This window comes from Xenopus tropicalis, chromosome 3 (assembly GCF_000004195.4).
Source record: "Xenopus tropicalis strain Nigerian chromosome 3, UCB_Xtro_10.0, whole genome shotgun sequence".
Classification (NCBI taxonomy): domain Eukaryota; kingdom Metazoa; phylum Chordata; class Amphibia; order Anura; family Pipidae; genus Xenopus; species Xenopus tropicalis.
The window spans coordinates 4835611-4859650 of NC_030679.2; the positions used below are offsets into that span (position 1 = coordinate 4835611).

Consider the following 24040-nt stretch of genomic DNA (forward strand, 5'->3'; position numbering starts at 1 on the left):
TCAAGTACAGGTACTGTTTTATTATTACAGAGAAAAAGAAAATACATTTCAAATAATTAGAATTATTTGCTTATAATAGAGTCTATAGGAGATGGCATTTCCGTAATTCGGAACTTTCTGGATAATGGGTTTCTGGATAAGGGATCTCATACCTGTACTTTAGTCATTTATCAAACCTGGGCAACATTGCCCATGGCCAGTAATCCCATAGCAACCAACTCGTGATTTTAAGCCAGCTGCAGGTAGAACTATGAATGCAGCAATTTGATTGGTTGCCACGGGTTAGGCCCAAATTTTCCCAGTGTTGATAAATGACCCAACTGGAGCTACCCATGGCTTACTGGGTTCGCCTGCCCTGGCACAGTTACCTCTGCTGCCAATGTGCTGTGTTGGTGGGCACGTGGGGGGGCAGCCAGGACAAGAGGGTAGCTCCCCATTATTTAGTAAATAACCTGGATGGAAATAGCTGCAGCGCTGACAGTTTCTGTCGGAGGCCGAGGTCGCCCAAGTGCCGATCCCATCAAACCCGCCTGAATCGCTGTAAATAACATTAAATTACTTAACGGCCTTTTATCCAATCATCTGAAGGGATTGGCCGCGAGCCAGCGAGGGGGGGGGGGGTCCTGCCCGGATCCTATTTATTATCTGTATTTATTATCTGGGCTGGGAAAATAAAGCCCTTGTGTCCTCGGCCGCAGAGCTAACGCCATTAGCGAGGGCAGATGGGGGCAGCCGGCCAGATGAGCCCCTCGTTATTGAGCTCCCGCTAATTGCAAACGGATGAGACAGAAATCCGACCCGTTGGTTCTGTAACTCAGGCCCAAAGCCCAAGGCAGTGATATAGTAGCTCAGGTTGAATAAAGTCACAGCCCTAGGAACCACCTGAGATCAGGGACAGAGGCCAATGGGATAAGCACCACCCACTAAACATGGGGCCCCCATACGACTACGTTACTGGGGCCCCCTTGGCATTTGGACCTGCTAAGTAGAATGAAAAATAAATTGCCCCTGATCCTCCCCATTATGCCAAAAACTTGCCCCATGATTCATCCAAACCCCACCCACTCTCCTAAAAGCCCTGCCCCTCAGTAACCCCTCACTGGTTGCTATGGGATACAAGCCCCCTGCACAAACAGGATTGGACTGGGCTGCCGAGAAACTGGGAACTTTGTTTGCTCCACCCCCACCACTGATTGGGCCACAAGGGTGTACCCTACTAACTTACCTAAATAATTAAAGGGAAACTTCACCCAAAAACCTATTAATTAGGGAATTGATTGGCTTTCTTTGTTTCATGGCAGCATGAAAATCTGAAGGCAGCGGCGGCGGCTTCCCTTTCCTAAGAACAGGAAGTGCAAACGGGAAAGTTCCCCAAATGCCATGTCCCTAATTAGTCATTTCTAACGAACAGGATCGTGGTCACTGCAACCCGATAACTCCCCAACTCCCGGCCAGTCTCAGTGCTGGGGGGTCCCAGGTTCGATTCCAACAAGGGGACTTATGTTCTTCCCCCCATGATTCCGTGGGTTCTCATAGACCTACATTATGCAGGAAGGTAATTGGCTCCTGAAGAATGTGGCCCTAGTGTGGAAATTAAATTGCAAGCTCTGCGTGCCAAAATAGTAGAGGACCTCCCTATGGGTCCAGCCAATGACAACCTTCACTGACCCCCTCTTGTTTCTACCATAGACCCTTATGGCCGAGATCCTCCATGTAAACTCAATGCCCATTTTCCTGGGACTGATTACAGACTGTTCCTTCCATGAAAGTGCAGATTAAAGGGGAAGTAAAGCCAAATGCGGATGTCGGTTTGCCATTACCTGCGGGCTTCTGTAGCGAAGGGGATTTGCTGAGCTCCTTCCTTCTCACCCTTTGCTCCTGCTCATTCTGATCCACTAGTCGGTCTGTGCTGGACGAGATGGGTTTCCAGATGGGGAGAACTCGGGGACAGTGAACGCTGCTGCCTGCAAAGGAGCAGAAATGTCAGAATTCTGGTTAGCGTCATAGTACAGAAAATTTATATGTGCCCTTCCCTCCCCAAAACAAAATATAAAAAATATATATATATACACACACATATATGAATGCCTATGCACAATTAATGGCGCTACTGTCCCTTTAAGAATACCCAGCCCAGTGACTGTACCATGTGACTCCAAGCACCTTTACCTGCCCCGTGTTTCTTATCGGTAGCGCAGCAAGATTAGTGAGTAAATGATTCACTGGCCGTGTAACTGGTAACCTGGTGTCAGGGGAGGAATGACGCTCTGAGCTGATACTGTACTGTCTATGGGAAACACTATGGCACCTCCTACCCATATGTATAAATACAAATATACAGAGAAGGAATGTTCTGGGCACACAATAAGCTGTACCCCCATACTGTACTGTCTAAGGGAAACACTATGGCACCTCCTACCCATATGTATAAATACAAATATACAGAGAAGGAATGTTCTGGGCACACAATAAGCTGTACCCCCATACTGTACTGTCTAAGGGAAACACTATGGCACCCCCTACCCATATGTATAAATACAAATATACAGAGAAGGAATGTTCTGGGCACACAATAAGCTGTACCCCCATACTGTACTGTCTAAGGGAAACACTATGGCACCCCCTACCCATATGTATAAATACAAATATACAGAGAGGGAATGTTCTGGGCACACAATAAGTTGTACCCCCATACTGTACTGTCTAAGGGAAACACTATGGCACCCCTACCCATATGTATAAATACAAATATACAGAGAAGGAATGTTCTGGGCACACAATAAGCTGTACCCCCCATACTGTTACTGTCTAAGGGAAACACTATGGCACCTCCCTACCCATATGTATAAATACAAATATACAGAGAAGGAATGTTCTGGGCACACAATAAGCTGTACCCCCATACTGTACTGTCTAAGGAAACACTATGGCACCCCCTACCCATATGTATAAATACAAATATACAGAGAAGGAATGTTCTGGGCACACAATAAAGCTGTACCCCCATACTGTACTGTCTAAGGGAAACACTATGGCACCCCCTACCCATATGTATAAATACAAATATACAGAGAAGGAATGTTCTGGGCACACAATAAGCTGTACCCCCATACTGTACTGTCTAAGGGAAACACTATGGCACCCCCTACCCATATGTATAAATACAAATATACAGAGAAGGAATGTTCTGGGCACACAATAAGCTGTACCCCCATACTGTACTGTCTAAGGGAAACACTATGGCACCCCCTACCCATATGTATAAATACAAATATACAGAGAGGGAATGTTCTGGGCACACAATAAGCTGTACCCCCATACTGTACTGTCTAAGGGAAACACTATGGCACCCCCTACCCATATGTATAAATACAAATATACAGAGAAGCTTAAACCTCAAGCCTCACTGTCTGTATGAGTATATTTATAAGTATAAGTTACATATTTAGCTGTGTAGCAACACAAGTGAAACACAAAGCGCTGCATCTCCTCTCTGTATTTACCGGAACACAACAGGAAGCAGTAAGAAGTGTGATATTAAACGATAATTCTTCTCTTGTATTTAAAGTTTGCAGCAACCAATGTTCTTTCATGTTTAATCTTATTAGGGGTGTTTGTATGTACAACTAGCAGTGTCAGCTCCACTGCGGCAGGGACTGAGGTGAATGATATATAATCTTTGTACAGTGCTGTGGAATATGTTGGTGCTATTTAAACGGATATATGAAGGATGTTCCAGGAATATCTAGGGAACAAATAAGTGTTAATACCTTATTGTCCCCTTAGCCCATAACAAGGTTACAGATATATAGAAACATTGGGGTAACAGTCACCCCGCTATAGTTCCAGGGGTACCCAGGGCACAAATAAGCACTCACCCCAAATCCCCCCCTAACTGGCCTTCAGGCTGGGCCCCCTTAGCCCATAACAAGGTTACAGATATATAGAAACATTGGGGTAACAGTCACCCTGCTATAGTTCCAGGGGTACCCAGGGCACAAATAAGCACTCACCCCAAATCCCCCCTAACTGGCCTTCAGGCTGGGCCCCCTTAGCCCATAACAAGGTTACAGATATATAGAAACATTGGGGTAACAGTCACCCCGCTATAGTTCCAGGGGTACCCAGGGCACAAATAAGCACTCACCCCAAATCCCCCCCTAACTGGCCTTCAGGCTGGGCCCCCTTAGCCCATAACAAGGTTACAGATATATTAGAAACATTGGGGGTAACAGTCACCCTGCTATAGTTCCAGGGGTACCCAGGGCACAAATAAGGCACTCACCCCAAATCCCCCCTAACTGGCCTTCAGGCTGGGCCCCCTTAGCCCATAACAAGGTTACAGATATATAGAAACATTGGAGGTAACAGTCACCCCGCTATAGTTTCCAGGGGTACCCAGGGCACAAATAAGCACTCACCCCAAATCCCCCCCTAACTGGCCTTCAGGCTGGGCCCCCTTAGCCCATAACAAGGTTACAGATATATAGAAACATTGGGGTAACAGTCACCCCGCTATAGTTCCAGGGGTACCCAGGGCACAAATAAGCACTCACCACAAATCCCCCCCTAACTGGCCTTCAGGCTGGGCCCCCTTAGCCCATAACAAGGTTACAGATATATAGAAACATTGGGGTAACAGTCACCCCGCTAAAGCCTTGTGCATTTATATGGGTACAGAACCCCTCAGTGACTGCTAATATCCTTATCATTTACAGTAGGGGGTACATTATCCCTTATAATACACGAGTGATACTCAGAGTTCCCTGTATAACTCAGCCTGCAGCCTTGTGCCTTTATATGGGGGGCACAGAACCCCTCAGTGACTGCTAATATCCTTATCATTTACAGTAGGGGGTACATTATCCCTTATAATACATGAGTGATACTCAGAGTTCCCTGTATAACTCAGCCTGCAGCCTTGTGCCTTTATATGGGGGGCACAGAACCCCTCAGTGACTGCTAATATCCTTATCATTTACAGTAGGGGGTACATTATCCCTTATAATACACGAGTGATACTCAGAGTTCCCTGTATAACTCAGCCTGCAGCCTTGTGCCTTTATATGGGGGGCACAGAACCCCTCAGTGGACTGCTAATATCCTTATCATTTACAGTAGGGGGTACATTATCCCTTATAATACATGAGTGATACTCAGAGTTCCCTGTATAACTCAGCCTGCAGCCTTGTGCCTTTATATGGGGGGCACAGAACCCCTCAGTGACTGCTAATATCCTTATCATTTACAGTAGGGGGTACATTATCCCTTATAATACATGAGTGATACTCAGAGTTCCCTGTATAACTCAGCCTGCAGCCTTGTGCCTTTATTTGGGCACAGAACCCCTCAGTGACTGCTAATATCCTTATCATTTACAGTAGGGGGTACATTATCCCTTATAATACATTTTTAATAAATATACTGGCAGACGTGGGGAAGTTGAAACAAATCCACCAAAACACAAACACGGGGAGAGGAAACTGTCGGAAGCAAATGTCAGGGCTCATTGGAGGGAATGCCCAGGGCCAAGCGACTTGTCTTTCTTTTTTTTTAAATTGTTTGTAATTTCTGCTTTGGACACAATGGCGCATTGTCTGCGCTCGCATTCCTCGCTGCATGGATTCCGCCTCATTCTCCCAGCGACTATTAATAGGCCCCATATTTACCCGAATCGTTAACCAATGAGCAGGGATCCCATGAAAGTAGTTCCGGCTCTGGATTTATACTTTTTATACTGAGTCGCACTCTAGATATTTAATGGAGCTGCACTTCTAGACTGGAATATGTCACTCATATATATAATTATGTATAAGTAGAGAGTAAGCTCTTTGGGGCAGGGCTCTCTTCCCCTCCTGTATCGGTTATTGATTGCTTTATATGTTACTCCTTGTAGAGTGTAAGCTCTTTGGGGCAGGGCTCCCTTCCCCTCTTGTATCGGTTACTGATTGCTTTATATGTTACTCCTTGTAGAGTGTAAGCTCTTTTGGGCAGGGCTCCCTTCCCCTCCTGTATCGGTTACTGATTGCTTTATATGTTACTCCTTGTAGAGTGTAAGCTCTTTTGGGCAGGGCTCTCTTCCCCTCCTGTATCGGTTACTGATTGCTTTATATGTTACTCCTCTGTAGAGTGTAAGCTCTTTTGGGCAGGGCTCTCTTCCCCTCCCTGTATCGGTTATTGATTGCTTTTATATGTTACTCCTTGTAGAGTGTAAGCTCTTTTGGGGCAGGGCTTCCCTTTCCCCTCCTGTATCGGTTACTGATTGCTTTATATGTTACTCCTTGTAGAGTGTAAGCTCTTTGGGGCAGGGCTCTCTTCCCCTCCTGTATCGGTTACTGATTGCTTTATATGTTACTCCTTGTAGAGTGTAAGCTTCTTTGGGGCAGGGCTCCCTTCCCCTCCTGTATCGGTTTACTGATTGCTTTATATGTTACTCCTTGTAGAGTGTAAGCCTCTTTGGGGCAGGGCTCTCTTCCCCTCCTGTATCGGTTACTGATTGCTTTATATGTTACTCCTTGTAGAGTGTAAGCTCTTTGGGGCAGGGCTCTCTTCCCCTCCTGTATCGGTTACTGATTGCTTTATATGTTACTCCTTGTAGAGTGTAAGCTCTTTTGGGCAGGGGCTCTCTTCCCCCCTGTATCAGTTACTGATTGCTTTATATGTTACTCCTTGTAGAGTGTAAGCTCTTTGGGGGCAGGGCTCTCCTTCCCTCCTGTATCGGTTACTGATTGCTTTATATGTTACTCCTTGTAGAGTGTAAGCTCTTTTAGGCAGGGCTCTCTTCACCTCTTGTATCGGTTATTGATTGCTTTATATGTTACTCCTTGTAGAGTGTAAGCTCTTTGGGGCAGGGCTCTCTTCCCCTCCTGTATCGGTTACTGATTGCTTTATATGTTACTCCTTGTAGAGTGTAAGCTCTTTTAGGCAGGGCTCTCTTCACCTCTTGTATCGGTTATTGGTTGCTTTATATGTTACTCCTTGTAGAGTGTAAGCTCTTTTGGGCAGGGCTCCCTTCCCCTCCTGTATCGGTTACTGATTGCTTTATATGTTACTCCTTGTAGAGTTGTAAGCTCTTTTGGGCAGGGCTCCCTTCCCCTCCTGTATCGGTTACTGATTGCTTTATATGTTACTCCTTGTAGAGTGTAAGCTCTTTTGGGCAGGGCCCTCTTCCCCTCCTGTATCGGTTACTGATTGCTTTATATGTTACTCCTTGTAGAGTGTAAGCTCTTTTGGGCAGGGCTCCCTTCCCCTCCTGTATCGGTTATTGATTGCTTTATATGTTACTCTGTATGCCCAATGTATGTAACCCACTTATTGTACAGCGCTGCGGGATATGTTGGCACTTTATAAATAAATGTTAATAATAATAATCCAAAAAATAGCTTATAAATATCATCATCTGTGCACCAGAGAGGGGGGGGGTCTCCATCCCCAGCTCAATCTGTTCTATACTGGGCAGTTATGAGGGTAGAATTTTAAAGCAGAGATCTCGACTGTCTTTAGACTGTCAGGGATGCTGGGAGTTGTAGTCTAACAGAAGACGGCGGCAGGGCTAGAACTGAGGATAGGAAGTTTTATGCCTTGGGTTGGGGGGTAGGTTGAGTGAGGGATGGGTTGGGGTGGTGTTGAGTGAGGGATGGGTTGGGGGTAGGTGAGTGAGGGATGGTGGGGGGTAGGTTGAGTGAGGGATGGGTTGGGGGTAGGTTGAGTGAGGGATGGGTTGGGGGGGTAGGTTGAGTGAGGGATGGGGGGGGTAGGTTTGAGTGAGGGATGGGTTGGGGGTAGGTTGAGTGAGGGATGGGTGGAGTTAAGTTGAGTGAGGGATGGGTGGGGTAGGTTGAGTGAGGATGGGTGGGGGGGTAGGTTTGAGTGAGGATGGGTGGAGGTTAAGTTGAGTGAGGGATGGGTGGGGGTAGGTTGAGTGAGGGATGAGGTGGGGGGGTAGGTGAGTGAGGGATGGTGGAGGTTTAAGTTGAGTGAGGGATGGGTGGGGGTAGGTTGAGTGAGGGATGGGTGGGGGTAGGTTGAGTGAGGATGGGGTGAGGTTAAGTTGAGTGAGGGATGGGTGGGGGCTAGGTTGAGTGAGGGATGGGGTGGGGGTAGGTTGAGTGAGGGATGGGTGGAGGTTAAGTTGAGTGAGGGATGGGTGGGGGTAGGTTGAGTGATGGATGGGTGGGAGGTTGAGTGAGAGATGGGTGGGGGTAGGTTGAGTGAGGGATGGGTGGGGGGTAGGTTGAGTGAGAGATGGGTTGGGGGGGTAGGTTGAGTGAGGGATGGGTTGGGGGTAGGTTGAGTGAGAGATGGGTTGGGGGGTTGGTTGGGGGGTAGGTTTGAGTGAGAGATGGGTTGGGGGGTAGGGAGTTGAGTGAGGGATGGGTTGGGGGGTAGGTTGAGTGAGAGATGGGTTGGGGGGGTAGGTTGAGTGAGGGATGGGTTGGGGGTAGGTTGAGTGAGAGATGGGTTGGGGGGGTAGGTTGAGTGAGGGATGGGTTTGGGGGGTAGGTTGAGTGAGAGATGGGTTGGGGGGTAGGTTAAGTGAGGGATGGGTTGGGGGGTAGGTTGCGTGAAGGATGGGTTAGGGGTAGGTTGAGTGAGGGATGGGTTGGGGGGTAGGTTTGAGTGAGCGATAGGTTTGGGGGGTAGGTTGAGTGAGGGATGGGTTGGGGGGTAGGTTGAGTGAGGGATGGGTTGGGGGGTAGGTTGAGTGAGGGATGGGTGGGGGTAGGTTTGAGTGAGGGATGGGTTGGGGGTAGGTTGAGTGAGAGATGGGTTGGGGGGGTAGGTTGAGTGAGGGATGGGTTGGGGGGTAGGTTGAGTGAGAGTATGGGTTGGGGGGGTAGGTTGGTGAGAGATGGGTTGGGGGTAGGTTGAGTGAGGGATGGGTTGGGGGTAGGTTGAGTGAGAGATGGGTTGGGGGGGGTAGGTTGAGTGAGGGATGGGTTGGGGGTAGGTTGAGTGGGATGGGGGGAGGTTGGGGATGGGTTGGGGGGGTAGGTTGAGTGAGAGATGGGGTTGGGGGGTAGGTTGAGTGAGGGATGGGTTGGGGGTAGGTGATGAGGGATGGGTTGGGGGTAGGTGAGTGAGGATGGGTTGGGGGGTAGGTTGAGTGAGGGATGGGTTGGGGGGTAAGTTGAGTGAGGGATGGGGTTGGGGGGGTAGGTTGAGTGAGGGATGGTTGGGGGGGTTAGGGTGAAGTGAGGGATGGGTTGGGGGGAGGTTGGCGGGGATGGGTGGTGGGTAGTGAGGGGATGGGTTGGGGGGTAGGTTGAGTGAGGATGGGTTGGGGGGTAGGTTGAGTGAGGGATGGGTTGGGGGGTAGGTTGAGCGAGGGATGGGTTGGGGGTGAGAAAGCTGAGGGGGCATTGGGTGCCAATACTACTAGGCCCGGCTCTGGTTGGGGGGTCTTAGACTGGAGATCTGTGAATTTTATCTCCCAGCTCCACGCCGATCTGCCTTTATTTTTACCCACAATCCTTTGCCCATGGGAGGGCCACAGAGCCCACTATCCATCCCTTTATACACGGAGATCTCTCTTACGGTCTCCTCGGGGCCCCCCCACAACTAATGCAGTCAGTCTCACAAATTGCTATTAAACACAGTCTCTGGCTGTTTGTATTCTCAGTAACGCCGGTTCTGACTGCAGCTCATTAACAAAGTGCCTGCTGCTACATTGTTTCAGGAGTCAGAACCAGAAAGCGGAATAGGATCCCGGGGCAGAATACTAATAGGGCCAAACACCGGGGCCCAAAGCAGCTGCACAAACAGCCACAGACGTATGAAAGGTTTCCGGGTCGGTGATGTTTAGATTCTGCAGAACAGACCGGGCCTTCGTGGAACAGAACAAAAGCCCTGGGAGTCGGCGAATTACTCAGCGATTTCTCCATCTGGTTCCTAAATAATCCGAGTGGGGGAACAACAGGTCCCTGTTTAACCAACCCCCCCCCCCGGCCTGTTATTTCTCTCTGGGCCCCCGGCTTTCCTGCACAGCTGGACTGGAACAATATTTTCAGGAGCTAAAAATACGTCCCTCTTTGAAGCCATGTTTGTGCCTTTCTGTCACTCACGGGGGGACGCCATGTCTAGTGGCCAATTGCTCTCAACCAAATTGGACAGACATTTATCCAAAACACCTTGACTGTTCAATCAAAAAGTTCTTAAGGGAGCCACTAATTAGCCGTCTGGTACCTGGGTGGAATGCCGCAATGGGGCCCAAATGTGGGCACGGGCGCCCCCCCCCCCCAATCACAGCCGCAAGTGGAGTAGGGCCTAGTGACTGGGATAGGGGCATCAAGGGGGCAGCTCCAATGGGCCCCTGGCACCCAGTCCGATACTGATCTGCGCAATCTGATCTATACTGCTGGTGTGTGGAGCAGGAAACTCAACCTGCGCCCACTAAATTCTGTCATTGTACGACCCAATCCTTCTACATGTGCCACTGGTTCCGAGAGTTCAATTTCCCACCCAAACCTGCAGTCTATATCCTGCCCTACTGTCTCCATCTTGCCCTACTGTCTCCATCTTGCCCTACTGTCTCCATCTTGCCCTACTGTCTCCATCTTGCCCTACTGTCTCCATCCTGCCCTACTGTCTCCATCTTGCCCTACTGTCTCCATCTTGCCCTACTGTCTCCATCTTGCCCTACTGTCTCCATCTTGCCCTACTGTCTCCATCTTGCCCTACTGTCTCCATCTTGCCCTACTGTCTCCATCTTGCCCTACTGTCTCCATCTTGCCCTACTGTCCCCATCTTACCCTACTGTCTCCATCTTGCCCTACTGTCTCCATCTTGCCCTACTGTCCCATCTTGCCCTACTGTCTCCATCTTGCCCTACTGTCTCCATCTTGCCCTACTGTCTCCATCTTGCCCTACTGTCTCCATCTTGCCCTACTGTCTCCATCTTGCCCTACTGTCTCCATCTTGCCCTACTGTCCCCATCTTGCCCTACTGTCTCCATCTTGCCCTACTGTCTCCATCTTGCCCTACTGTCTCCATCTTGCCCTACTGTCTCCATCTTGCCCTACTGTCTCCATCTTGCCCTACTGTCTCCATCTTGCCCTACTGTCTCCATCTTGCCCTACTGTCCCCATCTTGCCCTACTGTCTCCATCTTGCCCTACTGTCTCCATCTTGCCCTACTGTCTCCATCTTGCCCTACTGTCTCCATCTTGCCCTACTGTCTCCATCTTGCCCTACTGTCTCCATCTTGCCCTACTGTCCCCATCTTGCCCTACTGTCCCCATCTTACCCTACTGTCTCCATCTTGCCCTACTGTCTCCATCTTGCCCTACTGTCTCCATCTTGCCCTACTGTCTCCATCTTACCCTACTATCCCCATCTTGCCCTACTGTCCCCATCTTGCCCTACTGTCTCCATCTTGCCCTACTGTCTCCATCTTACCCTACTGTCTCCATCTTGTCCTACTGTCTCCATCTTGCCCTACTGTCTCCATCTTGCCCTACTGTCCCCATCTTACCCTACTGTCTCCATCTTGCCCTACTGTCTCCATCTTGCCCTACTGTCTCCATCTTGCCCTACTGTCTCCATCTTGCCCTACTATCCCCATCTTGCCCTACTGTCCCCATCTTGCCCTACTGTCTCCATCTTGCCCTACTGTCTCCATCTTACCCTACTGTCTCCATCTTGTCCTACTGTCTCCATCTTGCCCTACTGTCTCCATCTTGCCCTACTGTCCCCATCTTGCCCTACTGTCTCCATCTTGCCCTACTATCCCCATCTTGCCCTACTGTCTCCATCTTGCCCTACTGTCTCCATCTTACCCTACTGTCTCCATCTTGTCCTACTGTCCCCATCTTGCCCTACTGTCTCCATCTTGCCCTACTGTCTCCATCTTACCCTACTGTCTCCATCTTGTCCTACTGTCTCCATCTTGCCCTACTGTCCCCATCTTGCCCTACTGTCCCCATCTTACCCTACTGTCTCCATCTTGCCCTACTGTCCCCATCTTGTCCTACTGTCCCCTCCTCCTCCACCTGCACTGTCTGGCCCTCCAGCTGTTGTTGTACTACAACTCCGGATGCACTCGGCGCTGTACACAGACTGCTGCACGTGTTGGATCGCTGCCCGGCTGTCTCTCTGCCAGAGGCACAAACATCACAAACAGAAATCCCAGGAATGGGGCAGATTTCCTTGCCGAGCCCAGAACACGGCTCCAGTTTTATCCCTTAAAGGGGACATTACAGGGAGCATTTGGGGCTCCCCCATGTCCGACAGATATTTTGCACCCTGCAGTCCCCCCAGGGCTCTCAATTAAACCATCTGGTGCTAAATTACAAACATTCGGTGCTAAAGTGCAGCAGTGCAGTAATCCAACGTGCAGAATCAGCAATTCCTTTTGCTCAGTCAGCCCAGCGATCTGATTGGCCGTTGGCACCTATAATTATATAAATGCACCCGGTCTCATTCCCTGTGGCAGTAACGCAGTGACCTGCACCCATGTAGCTAATTAAGGCCGTAGGCACCCACGGGCGGCGCAGACTGGGCGCCAAGGTCACACATTGGTTTAGACCGGTTCCCTATCACTCAGGCTGCTATAAACTGCTGCACGTTAAAGGGCAACTAACCTTTTACTAGGTGGAAACAAACAAACAAAAAAAGAGCAAAGCAACCCAGGTACAAGTTTCTATTTGCCCTATTGCCCCATAACATGTGTGGGAGCCTGAATATCACCCATAGGTTCCAATGAAAATGCGCCCCAAGTGGACACAAACAGAAATTACTCTGAAACAAGCCCTGTGCTGAAGCCCCCATGGGGGGGTAGTCAAATACACAATCTAACATGCCCTTTTATACGTCTATCGACGGGGCCCTATTGATACTGGGGGCCCCAAGGCAAAGCATTATTTGCACCCCTTTTGTACGTCTATCAACGGGACCCTACTGATACTGGGGGCCCCAAGGCAAAGCATTATTTGCACCCCTTTTGTACGTCTATGGACGGGGCCCTACTGATACTGGGGGCCCCAAGGCAAAGCATTATTTGCACCCCTTTTGTACAACAAGTACATTAACCCATTGTTAGTTATACAGTTAGAAGTTTAGATTGTGTTTCTATTGTTGCCCCCCCAGGGCTTCTCTGTGCCCAGTATATGGGCCCCCTGGCCCCCGTAGCCCCCCATAGTCCCCTATGAAACAGTAGGAAACACCGAGAGCCTTACCTGAGCCAGGTGGCACCCCGTTAGTGTACATCTGGGACCCAAGTTGCACTGAGACCCTAAGACATGAAAGGTGCTGGGGCCCCAGGTATTTAGTCTGGGACTTTGCTCCGGGCGTTGTTGCTGCCGCTGTTGCCGGGTCCCTTGCTGGGAGCTCACATTCTGCTCTCACACTGCCTGTTCTGTTCTACTGACCAAAACAATTCAGGGCTGTCACTTCTCCTCCTCCTCCTCTTCACTTTATGTCAAACTTCCTCCCCAGCCCCGGGCACTCCCACCGTGCAGCAGCAGCCTGGCTTAGTGTTTGGCTATGGGGCAGGGACAGGTAGGGCGGCCGACTTGGCCCATTACAAACACAAGCCTATAAACCTACCCATGTATTTATATGGCTGCTACCTCCCGGGGTGGGTGGTAACAAAGCAGGTAAATCAGCCTTTCTGGGACTGGGCAAGGCAGCACCCATGGGGTAACCACTGTGCCCAATAGTAGGATAGTGTGTATAGTAAGGCAAGATGGTGCCAGGGGGAGGGGCTGTAACTGTGGGACAGTGTGTATAGTAAGGCAAGATGGTGCCAGGGGGAGGGGCTGTAACTGTGGGACAGTGTGTATAGTAAGGCAAGATGGTGCCAGGGGGAGGGGCTGTAACTGTGGGACAGTGTGTATAGTAAGGCAAGATGGTGTCAGGGGGAGGGGTGTAACTGAGGGACAGTGTGTATAGTAAGGCAAGATGGTGCCAGGGGGAGGGGCTGTAACTGTGGGACAGTGTGTATAGTAAGGCAAGATGGTGCCAGGGGAAGGGGCTGTAACTGTGGGACAGTGTGTATAGTAAGGCAAGATGGTGCCAGGGGGAGGGGCTGTAACTGTGGGACAGTGTGTATAGTAAGGCAAGATGGTGCCAGGGATAGGGCTGTAACTGTGGGACAGTGTGTATAGTAAGGCAAGATGGTGCCAGGGGAAGGGGCTGTAACTGTGGGACAGTGTGTATAGTAAGGCAAGATGGTGCCAGGGGAAGGGGCTGTAACTGTGGGACAGTGTGTATAGTAAGGCAAGATGGTGCCAGGGGAAGGGGCTGTAACTGTGGGACAGTGTGTATAGTAAGGCAAGATGGTGCCAGGGAAAGGGACTGTAACTGTGGGACAGTGTGTATAGTAAGGCAAGATGGTGTCAGAAGAGAGGGGCAGTAACTGTGGGACAGTGTGTATAGTAAGGCAAGATGGTGCCAGGGGGAGGGGCTGTAACTGTAGGACAGTGTGTATAGTAAGGCAAGATGGTGCCGGGGGAGGGGCTGTAACTGTGGGACGGTGTGTATAGTAAGGCAAGATGGTGCCAGGGGAAGGGGCTGTAACTGTGGGAACAGTGTGTATAGTAAGGCAAGATGGTGCCAGGGGGAGGGGCTGTAACTGTGGGGACAGTGTGTATAGTAAGGCAAGATGGTGCCAGGGGAAGGGACTGTAACTGTGGGACAGTGTGTATAGTAAGGCAAGATGGTGCCAGGGGGAGGGGCTGTAACTGTGGGACAGTGTGTATAGTAAGGCAAGATGGTGCCAGGGGGAGGGGCTGTAACTGTGGGACAGTGTGTATAGTAAGGCAAGATGGTGCCAGGGGGAGGGGCTGTAACTGTGGGACAGTGTGTATAGTAAGGCAAGATGGTGCCAGGGGGAGGGACTGTAACTGTGGGACAGTGTGTATAGTAAGGCAAGATGGTGCCAGGGGAGGGGCTGTAACTGTGGGACAGTGTGTATAGTAAGGCAAGATGGTGCCAGGGGGAGGGGCTGTAACTGTGGGACAGTGTGTATAGTAAGGCAAGATGGTGCCAGCAGAGCGGGGAAGTAACTGTGGGACAGTGTGTATAGTAAGGCAAGATGGTGCCAGGGGGGGGGCTGTAACTGTGGGACAGTGTGTATAGTAAGGCAAGATGGTGCCAGGGGGGGGCTGTAACTGGGGGACAGTGTGTATAGTAAGGCAAGATGGTGCCAGGGGGAGGGGCTGTAACTGTGGGACAGTGTGTATAGTAAGGCAAGATGGTGCCAGGGGGAGGGGCTGTAACTGTGGGACAGTGTGTATAGTAAGGCAAGATGGTGCCAGGGGGAGGGGCTGTAACTGTAGGACAGTGTGTATAGTAAGGCAAGATGGTGCCAGGGGGAGGGGCTGTAACTGTGGGACAGTGTGTATAGTAAGGCAAGATGGTGCCAGGGGGGGAGGGGCTGTAACTGGGGGGCAGTGTGTATAGTAAGGCAAGATGGTGCCGGGGGGGGGGGGCTGTAACTGTGGGACAGTGTGTATAGTAAGGCAAGATGGTGCCAGGGGGGGGGGGGCTGTAACTGTGGGACAGTGTGTATAGTAAGGCAAGATGGTGCCAGGGGTAGGGGCTGTAACTGTGGGACAGTGTGTATAGTAAGGCAAGATGGTGCCAGGGGGAGGGGCTGTAACTGTGGGACAGTGTGTATAGTAAGGCAAGATGGTGCCAGGGGGGGGGGGGGGGCTGTAACTGTGGGACAGTGTGTATAGTAAGGCAAGATGGTGCCAGGGGTAGGGGGCTGTAACTGTGGGACAGTGTGTATAGTAAGGCAAGATGGTGCCAGGGGGAGGGGCTGTAACTGTAGGACAGTGTGTATAGTAAGGCAAGATGGTGCCAGGGGGTAGGGGCTGTAACTGTGGGACAGTGTGTATAGTAAGGCAAGATGGTGCCAGGGGGAGGGGCTGTAACTGTAGGACAGTGTGTATAGTAAGGCAAGATGGTGCCAGGGGTAGGGGCTGTAACTGTGGGACAGTGTGTATAGTAAGGCAAGATGGTGCCAGGGGGAGGGGCTGTAACTGTAGGACAGTGTGTATAGTAAGGCAAGATGGTGCCAGGGGGGGGGGCTGTAACTGTGGGACAGTGTGTATAGTAAGGCAAGATGGTGCCAGGGGGGGCTGTAACTGTGGGACAGTGTGTATAGTAAGGCAAGATGGTGCCAGGGGGAGGGGCTGTAACTGTAGGACAGTGTGTATAGTAAGGCAAGATGGTGCCAGGGGGAGGGGCTGTAACTCTGGGACAGTGTGTATAGTAAGGCCAAGATGGAGCCAGGGGGAGGGGCTGTAACTGTAGGACAGTGTGTATAGTAAGGCAAGATGGTGCCAGGGGGAGGGGCTGTAACTGTGGGACAGTGTGTATAGTAAGGCAAGATGGTGCCAGGGGGAGGGGCTGTAACTGTGGGACAGTGTGTATAGTAAGCCAAGATGGTGCCAGGGGGAGGGGCTGTAACTGTGGGACAGTGTGTATAGTAAGCCAAGATGGTGCCAGGGGGAGGGGGCTGTAACTGTGGGACAGTGTGTATAGTAAGGCAAGATGGTGCCAGGGGGGGGCTGTAACTGTGGGACAGTGTGTATAGTAAGGCCAAGATGGTGCCAGGGGAGGGGCTGTAACTGTGGGACAGTGTGTATAGTAAGGCAAGATGGTGCCAGGGGGAGGGGCTGTAAACTGTGGGACAGTGTGTATAGTAAGGCAAGATGGTGCCAGGGGGAGGGGCTGTAACTGTGGGACAGTGTGTAAGTAAGGCAAGATGGTGCCAGGGGGGGGGGGGGCTGTAACTGTGGGACAGTGTGTATAGTAAGGCAAGATGGTGCCAGGGGAAGGGGCTGTAACTGTGGGACAGTGTGTATAGTAAGGCAAGATGGTGCCAGGGGGAGGGGCTGTAACTGTGGGACAGTGTGTATAGTAAGGCAAGATGGTGCCAGGGGGAGGGGCTGTAACTGTGGGACAGTGTGTATAGTAAGGCAAGATGGTGCCAGGGGGAGGGGCTGTAACTGTGGGACAGTGTGTATAGTAAGGCAAGATGGTGCCAGGGGGAGGGGCTGTAACTGTGGGACAGTGTGTATAGTAAGGCAAGATGGTGCCAGGGGGGGGGGGCTGTAACTGTGGGACAGTGTGTATAGTAAGGCAAGATGGTGCCAGGGGGAGGGGCTGTAACTGTGGGACAGTGTGTATAGTAAGGCAAGATGGTGCCAGGGGGAGGGGCTGTAACTGTGGGACAGTGTGTATAGTAAGGCAAGATGGTGCCAGGGGGAGGGACTGTAACTGTGGACAGTGTGTATAGTAAGGCAAGATGGTGCCAGGGGGGGGGCTGTAACTGTGGGACAGTGTGTATAGTAAGGCAAGATGGTGCCAGGGGGAGGGGCTGTAACTGTGGGACAGTGTGTATAGTAAGGCAAGATGGTGCCAGGGGGCGGGGCTGTAACTGTGGGACAGTGTGTATAGTAAGGCAAGATGGTGCCGGGGGAGGGGCTGTAACTGTGGGACAGTGTGTATAGTAAGGCAAGATGGTGCCAGGGGGGGGGCTGTAACTGTGGGACAGTGTGTATAGTAAGGCAAGATGGTGCCAGGGGGGGGCTGTAACTGGGGGACAGTGTGTATAGTAAGGCAAGATGGTGCCAGGGGGAGGGACTGTAACTGTGGGACAGTGTGTATAGTAAGGCAAGATGGTAAGGGCTGTAACTGTGGGACAGTGTGTATAGTAAGGCAAGATGGTGCAGGGGGAGGGCTGTAACTGTAGGACAGTGTGTATAGTAAGGCAAGATGGTGCCAGGGGGAGGGGCTGTAACTGTGGACAGTGTGTATAGTAAGCAAGATGGTGCCAGGGGGGGAGGGCTGTAACCAGTGTGTATAGTAAGGCAAGATGGTGCCAGGGGGGGGGGCTGTAACTGTGGGACAGTGTGTATAGTAAGGCAAGATGGTGCCAGGGCTGGTGGGACAGTGCTGAGTAAGCAAGATGTGTAACTGTGGGACAGTGTGGTATAGTAAGGCAAGATGGTGCCAGGGGGAGGGGGCTGTAACTGTGGGACATGTGGTATAGTAAGGCAAGATGGTGCCAGGGGGAGGGGCTGTAACTGTGGGACAGTGTGTATAGTAAGGCAAAGATGGTGCCAGGGGGGGCTGTAACTGTGGGACAGTGTGTATAGTAAGGCAAGATGGTTGCCGGGGGGCTGTAACTGTGGACAGTGTGTATAGTAAGCAAGATGGTGCCAGGGGGGGGGGCTGTAACTGTGGGACAGTGTGTATAGTAAGGCAAGATGGTGCCAGGGGGAGGGCTGTAACTGTGGGACAGTGTTATAGTAAGGCAAGATGGTGCCAGGGGGGGAGGGGCTGTAACTGTAGGACAGTGTGTATAGTAAGGCAAGATGGTGCAGGGGGGGGGGCTGTAACTGTGGGACAGTGTGTATTAGTAGGCAAGATGGTGCCAGGGGAGGGCTGTTAACTGAGGGACAGTGTGTATAGTAAGGCAAGATGGTGCCAGGGGGAGGGGCTGTAACTGTGGGACAGTGTGTATAGTAAGGCCAAGATGGTGCCGGGGGGGGCTGTAACTGTGGGACCAGTGTGTATAGTAAGGCAAGATGGGTTGCCAGGGGGAGGGGCTGTAACTGTAGGACAGTGTGTATAGTAGGCAAGATGGGTGCCAGGGGGAGGGGCTGTAACTGTGGGACAGTGTGTATAGTAAGGCAAGATGGTGCCAGGGGGAGGGGCTGTAACTGTGGGACAGTGTGTATAGTAAGCCAAGATGGTGCCAGGGGGAGGGGCTGTAACTGTGGGACAGTGCTGTATAGTAAGCCAAGATGGTGCCAGGGGGAGGGCTGTAACTGTGGGACAGTGTGTATAGTAAGGCAAGATGGTGCCAGGGGGAGGGGCTGTAACTGTGGGACAGTGTGTATAGGTAAGGCAGATGGTGCCAGGGGGGGGGGGCTGTAACTGTGGGACAGTGTGTATAGTAAGGCAAGATGGTGCCAGGGGAAGGGGCTGTAACTGTGGGACAGTTGTGTATAGTAAGGCAAGATGGTGCCAGGGGGAGGGCTGTAACTGTGGGACAGTGTGTATAGTTAAGGCAAGATGGTGCCAGGGGGGAGGGGCTGTAACTGTGGGACAGTGTGTATAGTAAGGCAAGATGGTGCCAGGGGGAGGGGCTGTAACTGTGGGACAGTGTGTATAGTAAGGCAAGATGGTGCCAGGGGGAGGGGCTGTAACTGTGGGACAGTGTGTATAGTAAGGCAAGATGGTGCCAGGGGAAGGGGCTGTAACTGTGGGACAGTGTGTATAGTAAGGTAAGGGGGTGCCAGGGGAAGGGTATGTGACTGTGTGTATAGTAAGTATACTAGTGAGTTAGCCCCTCCTACCGGGGGTCCCACATATCAGCTTACTGGTCTCCTATCGAATAAAATGGGGTCCCAATTCAATAAAACCTTAGGCCCCCGTGCATAGAAACCCATGCCCCTGATCTGACCTGGCCATGTCCTATTGGGGGGGGCCCTATACAGTCAATTCAGCAGTCGCAGCGAAGGCCAAATGCCTTAAATACTTATTTGTGCCCCCCCCCCCCCCAATGAAAAATAATCTAATTCCAAGCAGTTTCCTCATTCATCCGTCTGTCTCTTTCTCTTCCCTGGTTTCCGACTCTTGAAACAATCAAGCAGAAGTCATTTTCCCTTTTTGCCTTGTTTCAGGAGTCAGAACCAGCAGCGCAGGGAACAGACACAGACAGAGGCTGCTTTCAGTAACAATGACAGTCACTAGGCAATCTGTCTGACAATAGTCACTGTATCACCAACTACTGACCCCCCCAAACAGCCCCAGTCCTACCTCTCAGATCATAAATTAGCCCCACCCCCACCCCCCAAAATCAAATTTCCTCTTCCTGTTACTGATGTCACAATAAAGGAACAGATCCCAAAGTCTGCCCATTATTCTCCAATTCCACCTTAAATTTCCCACTGATACAGTTCTTTCTCCATAGGAAACACTCACTGACCTTCCTGCCCCTGCAATCTCTACTTACCCCTGCTGCTGGGATTGTGCTGCTCTCTGCTTATATCTCCTTCCTGCCCTTCTACCTTCCTGCATCCAAAATCCTCCTCCTTAGCTTCAAGGCAACCAACCCTGCATCTCCACCTTAAATCAGCATCCAACCCTGCATCTCCACCTTAAATCAGCATCCAACCCTGCAGCTCCACCTTAAACCATCAACCTGCTCTCTATGTAGGTCACTTGCCCCCAACCAATGGCTTCCCTTGGATGTTGCCCCCCCCCCCGGCCCCAAAACTAATGGTTATTCCTGGCCAAGCGGAGCCCCCTGTAGGCTGCCAGTCCATATAGGGGCTAACAAGCAATTAGCCAATCACAGCCCTTACTTGGCACCCCTAGGAACTTTTTGCCCCTGTATAAGAACCTGTTCCTGATGAAGCCCTGGTTCCACCTACCCTGGTACCGGCCCATTGCTAAATGCCTCCCATACCCAGTGTCGGACTGGGCCGGGGGGGACACCAGGAACCCCCCCACCCCACCACCCCAGACCCTATCCCAGCTGCCCTCCCTCCCCTGATCACATCTATTTTTGCCCCTGTGGGGGCAAGAAACTGTGCAGACAGTGGGGGCCCCTGCAGGGGGTGGGGGGTCCCTGGGGTGGCAGCTCCGGCGGGCCCACACATGCCCAGTCCGACCCTGCCCATACCCCCCCATAATGCCACGATTCACGGACCTTCAGATTGTAACCTATATGGGAAAGGGGCAATTACCCACTTACCCTTACCCCCATTATTGGGGTTGTTCACCTTTAAATTAATGTTTAGTATAATATACAGAGTGTTATACGGAGACCATTTGCAGTTGGTCTATATTTTTTATTATTTGCCATTTTTTAATTATTTAGCTTTTTGTTCAGCAGCTCTCCAGTTGGGAATTTCAGCAGCTCTCTGGTTGCTAGGGTCCAATTTAACATAGCAACCAGGGAATGGTTTGAAAGAGAGACGGGTATAGGAATAGGGGAGGGGCTGAATAGAAAGATAAGGAATAAAAAGTAACAATAACAATAAAACTGGAGCCTCACAGAGCAATAGGGTTTGGCTGCCGGGGTCAGTGACCCCCATTGGAAGAAGAAGGCAAATAATTCAAAAACTATAAGAAATAAATAATGAAGACCAATTGAAAGGTTGCTAAGAATAGGCCATTCTATAACCTACTAGAAGTGAACCTCCCCCTTTAACCCCATCAATATCAGATTTAACGCGGCTGCTGGGAAGTGCGTTTAACCCTATAATAGGCACAGTATGCCGCCAGTGATAAACATAGGATCCTGGATCTGGAATTTCGCAGAACCGGTTCTGGTGTCATGTGCAATATACCTCCCAACATTTATAAAGTAGGACAATGTTGGCCACGGGCAGACCTGCCCCGACCACGCCCATTTGTAACAAGCCACGCCCACATTCCTTGGTTTATGACTGCACACAACCTCTGGGGTGGGTCCATTTTGGGTCAAAGTGGGGGGAGGTTCTGTTTAACTTAAATAATAACATACAGGGGGGCCATCAGGGGGTACGGCAGAGAGGGACCCCAATGATACATACAAGGGGTATTTATTTTTCTATTGGGGCCTCATTTTACTTGTTGGCCGGGCTCATACCCCTGTCATGTGGGGGGAGGGCACGCTAATTTAGTAGTATGGGGCCCCATGATGGCTTTTATAACAGCTATAGTGTATTCTTGGTAAAAAAAAAAAAAAAAGTGGGAGGTGGCCTAGTGGCCAATGCATTGGGTGTACTGTCTCTTTAAGAAAATCCCTAGGCTGTAATCCAGCTGCAATGGTTTAATCTCACGCGTTCCTGTGGGCATTAGCCGCCCCGTGGCACCAAAACACAATCTGGGCCCAGTATTTCTGCCAGAATCACATCCATCAGTGCTGCAGAACTGCTTTATGCCATTACCATGGCAACGCAGAGCCAAATCCTTTTAAAGATACAGAGTTTAGCCTCCTCGGTGGCTCCCATGGGGGTCCCACCGCCCCCCCAGCATGGTAAGTAGGGTAACTGCCGGGGCCTCCCCTTACTCACAGATTCCAGGAAATTAACAGGGAACTACCGTGAAAATGAACATTTAAAGGGGAACTTAACCCCAAAAACACTTTCTTGCAAACTGAAAGGATATTGTATTCTAAGCAACTTCCCCATATTCATTCCCCTTTCCCTTCAATGCACTGCTGGTTCTGACTCCTGATACAACTCCCCAATATCCATTCATCCCTCATTCTCACTGGGTTTATAGTTATGTGTAACTGTCACTGTGTCTGTCCCTTTCCCTTCCCTGCACTGCTGGTTCTGACTCCTGATACAACTCCCCAATACCCATTCATTCCTCATTCTCACTGGGTTTATAGTTATGTGTAACTGTCACTGTGTCTGTCCCTTTCCCTTCCCTGCACTGCTGGTTCTGACTCCTGATACAACTCCCCAATATCCATTCATTCCTCATTCTCACTGGGTTTATAGTTATGTGTAACTGTCACTGTGCCTGTCCCTTTCCCTTCCCTGCACTGCTGGTTCTGACTCCTGATACAACTCCCCAATATCCATTCATTCCTCATTCTCACTGGGTTTATAGTTATGTGTAACTGTCACTGTGTCTGTCCCTTTCCCTTCCCTGCACTGCTGGTTCTGACTCCTGATACAACTCCCCAATACCCATTCATCCCTCATTCTCACTGGGTTTATAGTTATGTGTAACTGTCACTGTGTCTGTCCCTTTCCCTGCACTGCTGGTTCTGACTCCTGATACAACTCCCCAATATCCATTCATTCCTCATTCTCACTGGGTTTATAGTTATGTGTAACTGTCACTGTGTCTGTCCCTTTCCCTTCCCTGCACTGCTGGTTCTGACTCCTGATACAACTCCCCAATATCTATTCATTCCTCATTCTCACTGGGTTTATAGTTATGTGTAACTGTCACTGTGTCTGTCCCTTTCCCTTCCCTGCACTGCTGGTTCTGACTCCTGATACAACTCCCCAATACCCATTCATCCCTCATTCTCACTGGGTTTATAGTTATGTGTAACTGTCACTGTGTCTGTCCCTTTCCCTTCCCTGCACTGCTGGTTCTGACTCCTGATACAACTCCCCAATATCCATTCATTCCTCATTCTCACTGGGTTTATAGTTATGTGTAACTGTCACTGTGTCTGTCCCTTTCCCTTCCCTGCACTGCTGGTTCTGACTTCTGATACAACTCCCCAATATCCATTCATTCCTCATTCTCACTGGGTTTATAGTTATGTGTAACTGTCACTGTGTCTGTCCCTTTCCCTTCCCTGCACTGCTGGTTCTGACTCCTGATACAACTCCCCAATACCCATTCATTCCTCATTCTCACTGGGTTTATAGTTATGTGTAACTGTCACTGTGTCTGTCCCTTTCCCTTCCCTGCACTGCTGGTTCTGACTCCTGATACAACTCCCCAATACCCATTCATTCCTCATTCTCACTGGGTTTATAGTTATGTGTAACTGTCACTGTGTCTGTCCCTTTCCCTTCCCTGCACTGCTGGTTCTGACTCCTGATACAACTCCCCAATATCCATTCATTCCTGTTGTTTGGGCGTAGTTCTCCTTTAAACATTACTCATGGTATTTGGGCACATTCTGATGACCACATCCAGTAAATCCGTGTGACTGTAGATGAGACAGAGGGAAAAACACATTTCTGTCAGACAAAGTCATTATTTCAAAGTGAATTAGAAAATCTGTGTTTCCAGCTTTTAAGCCGAAGTGATTGGCTGAGACCCAAAATCGCACAGAGCGCAAAGGCGGGTGTTATTGTGCCCCCTCAGTGCCCCAGTCTCTATCAATAGGCGCCCTAGGTGGTACAGTGTGGGCACTAAACTCTAAAGTTGGTCATTGGCTGTGCCTTATGGGGGGGGGGGGGATACAGCGCTGTCTGTAATAACCTGAATGATTTTAACCCCTGTCACTCAGCAGCAACTGGGTCATTAGTGAGATTAACCCTCAGCCTCCCCTCATACTGTACTGTCTAAGGGAAACACTATGGCACCTCCTACCCATATGTATAAATACA

The 24040-nt window shown here is 50.5% G+C and overlaps 1 protein-coding gene across 2 annotated transcripts in view; it reads right to left on the bottom strand.

The window, feature by feature from the left end:
* The window catches only part of fgd4 (FYVE, RhoGEF and PH domain containing 4), a 62003-nt gene that overhangs the window by 17523 nt on the left and 20440 nt on the right, over positions 1 to 24040 (bottom strand). Inside the window, exons 1-2 of one of the 2 annotated variants that reach the window (XM_031898506.1) lie at positions 13175 to 13465; positions 1821 to 1964 (exon numbers count right to left, since the gene is read on the bottom strand). In XM_031898506.1, the coding sequence (XP_031754366.1) occupies positions 1821 to 1964; positions 13175 to 13205 (175 nt within the window). In that variant the 5' untranslated portion in view covers positions 13206 to 13465. Of the gene's footprint in view, positions 1 to 1820; positions 1965 to 13174; positions 13466 to 24040 lie in introns of those variants that run through there. The other variant, XM_031898505.1, reaches the window with a different exon arrangement.